This window comes from Bombus fervidus, chromosome 18, assembly GCF_041682495.2.
Source record: "Bombus fervidus isolate BK054 chromosome 18, iyBomFerv1, whole genome shotgun sequence".
Taxonomy (NCBI): Eukaryota; Metazoa; Arthropoda; class Insecta; order Hymenoptera; family Apidae; genus Bombus; species Bombus fervidus.
In genome coordinates, this window is record NC_091534.1 from 447756 (window position 1) to 452026 (window position 4271).

Below are 4271 nucleotides of genomic sequence, written 5' to 3' on the forward strand. Positions count from 1 at the left end.
TAAACGCATGACCCACGTAGATTTCTTTTCGCGTAACCCTGTCGACATCGACCGTACCCCTATTAGCGAGATCAAAGAAAAAGAAATTAATATGACCGAAATCTCAAAAGATTGGCTACTAGCGGAACAACGTCGCGACCCCCAAATCTCCGAAATTGTCAACAAATTGTAAAACGACGAGCTCGCGGAAGACATTGCGAGTACATATGAGCTACGATCCGGTACCCTGTACCGTAAAATACAAAGGAGAGGCAGAACCCTCTGGCTGCCCATCGTACTAAGAGGTTTTAGGTGGTCCGTCATTAACCACATACACCAGTCGATCATGCACTTAGGTTGGAATAAAACGCTCGAGAAACTGTACGAGTATTACTGGTTCGAAGGGATGGCGAAATATGTTCGCAAATTCGTAGAGAACTGTCATGCTTGTCAGATTTCTAAGGCAAATTCAGGTAAAATACTAATCAAATTACATCCCATACCTAAGAACAGCATACCTTTGCATGAAGTTCGCACAGACATAATGGTAAAGCTGAGCGGCAAGAACGATTCGAAAGAATACGTCATTGTCCTGATCGATGCCTTTACCAAATTCGTATACCTACACCATACTCGTAAGATAGATTCACTCAGCACCGTTAAGGCACTCAAATCTGTTATATTCTATTCGGCAGCCCCTCTCGGGTAATAGCGGACCAAGGCCGATGTTTTACCAGTAAGGAATTCCAAGATTTCTGTCAGGCTAAACAAATTAAATTCCACTTAATAGCAACCGGTGCTAGTAGAGCGAATGGACAGGTAGAGCGTACTATGGGCACATTAAAGAACATGTTTACAACAGTAGAAACAACTAGGGCGATCATGGCAAGACGCGATCGGCGAAATACAATTAGCTTTAAATTGCATCACCAATCGTGTGACTAAATCGAGTCCGCTAAAACTATTAATTGGTAAAACAGCAAGACCCTACGAGTTACTACTATCTGAAAATACCGAAGAAAAGGAAATAGATATCTCCATCGTAAGACAACAGGCCATACAAAATATAGAGAACAGCGCTAAGTACGATAAAGAAAGATTCGATAAAACGAAAGCAAAAGTAGTTAAATTCAATGTCGGTGATTTTGTATTAAAGAAAAATGAGGAAAGGAATCAACCGAAACTAGATCCGAAATTTAGGGGTCCACTTGTGATAGCAGAAATTTTGGAAGGAGATAGGTACATTTTAAAAACGTTAGACGGCAAACGGTCGTATAAATACAGCCATGATAGCGTCACGGCGATCTTGGAATAATCATATTTTGCATATCAGTTGGCATACCATAGCCATCAAAACTACAATTAAGCAGTAACAGCATATCCACGTGCCGGCATCCAGCAAACCCATCCATAGGAGCCAAAACCTTGATATAAAAATCCTCTAATACTTTAATAATCATTCTTCATAATTAACTGATATAAAGCGACTGGTTTATATTCTGCTTCACATTCTATTGCTTCTTCTTTTAATTCTTCCAGGCTTGTATAACGCCCTATAAAATTAACCGCTTCTTTATCTATATTTACATCATCGTCCTTGCCTGTCACCAAAACAGACGTAAATAATATTGGGTGAAAGAGTCCAAGCCGATTAAGTTTTCCAGGATCTTGCGATAATGTTGCACTGAATAATAACTTTTGTGCTGGAATTTTACTGTTTAAAAATGAATGCATTATTATAGATTTAATATCAGATAATACAACTTTATATTAATACATATCATCCTGGTAAATGATAATTCTAACTAAATTGTAACTAAAAACTAACCTAGAACGTAAGTTGGAAAATGTTAATCGTGGAGTTTGATAATGAGGCTCGGGGATATACTCCAACCAGTCAGCAGCTGTATCTGCTTCATCGATTACAAGAAATCTCATATCATCCAATGAAAATCCCGAAGTTTTTAATATGTGGTCTTTTAACCGTCCAGGCGTGGCAACCACTATATCCACTAGAGAGATATATTCCCCTCTATCATCTGAAATATAAAAATTATAGAGAATATTTTGTATTTTATAAATAATGTAAATAAAACCTTCTTCTTAAAATTTATAAACACATACTCTCTTTTCGAATATTTCTTTGTTCTTCGTGAAATGCTGATGCGCCGGAAAGTAAACCAACTCTTAAATTTGTATGCGAAGTATACGTAAGCATCACTTTATACACTTGCATAGCTAATTCTTGTACGGGTGCAACAACTAAACAGCGCACCTTCGGAACTATACGAAATTGTAATGCCTGGACAATTGGTAGAACATACGCTAGAGTTTTACCTAAAGAGAGAATAATTTCTTAAATTATTTTTTTTCACGACAGAAAGTAATTTTTTAAATACGGAGCTTTAATCTATTCGTTGTATGCAATGTTTAATTAAATAAAGAAAACTGACTTGAAACAATATTCATTAACAACATTAATTGTAATTAGAATTTAACATTATTTATTAACAAAACACGATAAAGTATCGAAACTAGAATGTAAATATTTCAATTTGCTATAAATAACTTGTATATTCGTACCACTGCCCGTAGGAGCAGATACACACGTATCCCTTAACCACCATTTTTGTTGCCCATTTTCATTACACTTCGTTAGCCAAGATACCATACTAGGTTGAACAGGAAATAATTTATTAATCCCGTTAGCTCTTAAAACTTCAATAAGCTTAGAATCTAAAATCGAATTCATGTCTTCCAAGGTTGGACCACTATTTAAATCAATAGATATGACTTCTGGATTAGCCAACCATTCTGGCAGAATTCTCTTAACTTCACGCTTCCTTCGCTTATTTTTTACACCCAGAATTATGAAATCACTATTCTGTCCTGATATTTTTTCTTGTGTTTCATTCGGGTCTGATGATTTATTAGGTATTTCATTATCCTGATTATCTGTATTTTCACTTTGCAATGTTTTATCTGCAGTTTTAATTGTTTCATTAGAACTTCCTTCGCTATATTTCCTCTTCTTTTTATTCTTTCTAAGCTCTGAAACATGTACTTCTGCCTTTCCATTAACGTCACTCGATATACTATTTTCATTCAAATTAATATTTTCCATTGAACATTTATTCAGATTTTCTGCTTTTTCCTTATTCTTTTTATAATTCGATTCTTGTGCATTTTGAGAACTACTTTCCTGTATTTGATGATTAGTTTTTAATAGCTCTTTCTACTTTACGTTCTTCTATTCTTTTTAATAATTCAGACAAATAATTCCTTTCATCTTTCGTTTCTTCTTTTTCACCCTCGTATCTATCAACAAATAGAATATGTATATTAATAATAAATATTCTATCTATTAGAACTAAAAACTCGAGTACGATTAATATAATAGAATATCTATTTATATAGTTTAATTGACTAAATTTATTATTCGGTGATTAAGTTTATTAACACACATGTATGATATTTTTGGACATTTTGACATACCTGTTTATCACAAATAAACTCATTTTGTTTGCAATTTTACTCACGTGTTATACACGTGTTTTACAGGTTATATTCTAACGTGTACTACCTATTCCACGGTTGTATACACGACTGTAACCTATATTAACCTATGCGTACTAACGCCACTCTAGACTTTAAAACCGGATGTGAATGTGTTGTTACGTATTTATTTGTTTTAAATCAAATTAAGATTAAAATTTAAATTTTGTTTAATTTATATTATTGTGTATGAAATATTTATTTGGATTTCTGATTAATACGGTAGTTGCTGCCACCAGAAATAGTCTAAGGACTATTTCAAAAATTTTTTTCAAACGTTACGGGTAGCGTCGACTAGAGTTTAATGCAACTGGCAAACTTCCACTTTTGGATTCCACTTTTTCGGCTAACCTGCTATGTGCAGGGATACTAGCACAGGAGAGGATTAAAGCTGGGTACAATAAATATCTGTCTTCGTTGAACGGATTTTTATTTGAATGTCGAATTTTTCGTCGCTTGATATAAATTTATTTTTTTTTACGTTTGCCTTCTTCTTCTCTTTTAATTTCGCTATAATAGTTTGTTGTTAGAACCAAAGCTCAGTTCATTCGTTACGATGGATTTTATTGCCACGATTTTCTTGCCTCTTGAGTTTGATAATCGAAGATGATTCTAACGATCCTCTCTGTGCGGAACTTGTGTGATTTCGCAAGCCTTGCCCAAAGACGGGCAATAATTTGCCAACAATGGGAGGAGGAATGCGAAGATCGATAGGTGTTTTCGATAATCGAAAACAC

At 34.6% G+C, this 4271-nt stretch overlaps 2 protein-coding genes across 2 annotated transcripts; one reads left to right on the top strand and one right to left on the bottom strand.

Moving 5' to 3' along the window:
- The first annotated feature begins 385 nt into the window (after positions 1-385).
- LOC141445948 (uncharacterized) lies at positions 386-1294 on the top strand. Its single transcript, XM_074112177.1, has 2 exons — positions 386-526; positions 845-1294. The coding sequence occupies exons 1-2, from the start codon at positions 386-388 to the stop codon at positions 1292-1294; spliced, it is 591 nt and encodes a 196-aa protein (XP_073968278.1).
- A 119-nt stretch (positions 1295-1413) lies between these two features.
- On the bottom strand, positions 1414-3208 carry LOC139996499 (ATP-dependent RNA helicase DDX51-like). The gene is made up of 4 exons (XM_072020869.1): positions 2563-3208; positions 2104-2316; positions 1808-2018; positions 1414-1693 (listed from the first exon to the last, which is right to left on the bottom strand). Exons 1-4 carry the CDS (start codon positions 3101-3103, stop codon positions 1429-1431), a joined length of 1230 nt encoding a protein of 409 aa, XP_071876970.1. The 5' UTR covers positions 3104-3208; the 3' UTR covers positions 1414-1428.
- Between the last annotated feature and the right edge of the window lie 1063 nt (positions 3209-4271).

What these genes read in the sequence shown, in the direction of transcription:
- LOC141445948 (XM_074112177.1), top strand. Translation starts at nt 386, where the DNA reads ATGGCGAAATATGTTCGCAAATTCGTAGAGAACTGTCATGCTTGTCAG. An exon ending in AAGTTCGCACAGACATAATG is followed by an intron (nt 527 to 844) that starts GTAAAGCTGAGC and finishes TTACAACAGTAG; the next exon opens with AAACAACTAGGGCGATCATG.
- LOC139996499 (XM_072020869.1), bottom strand. Translation starts at nt 3,103, where the DNA reads ATGGAAAATATTAATTTGAATGAAAATAGTATATCGAGTGACGTTAAT. An exon ending in AAGAAATATTCGAAAAGAGA is followed by an intron (nt 2,019 to 2,103) that starts GTATGTGTTTAT and finishes TTTATATTTCAG; the next exon opens with ATGATAGAGGGGAATATATC. An exon ending in TTTTCCAACTTACGTTCTAG is followed by an intron (nt 1,694 to 1,807) that starts GTTAGTTTTTAG and finishes ATTTTTAAACAG; the next exon opens with TAAAATTCCAGCACAAAAGT.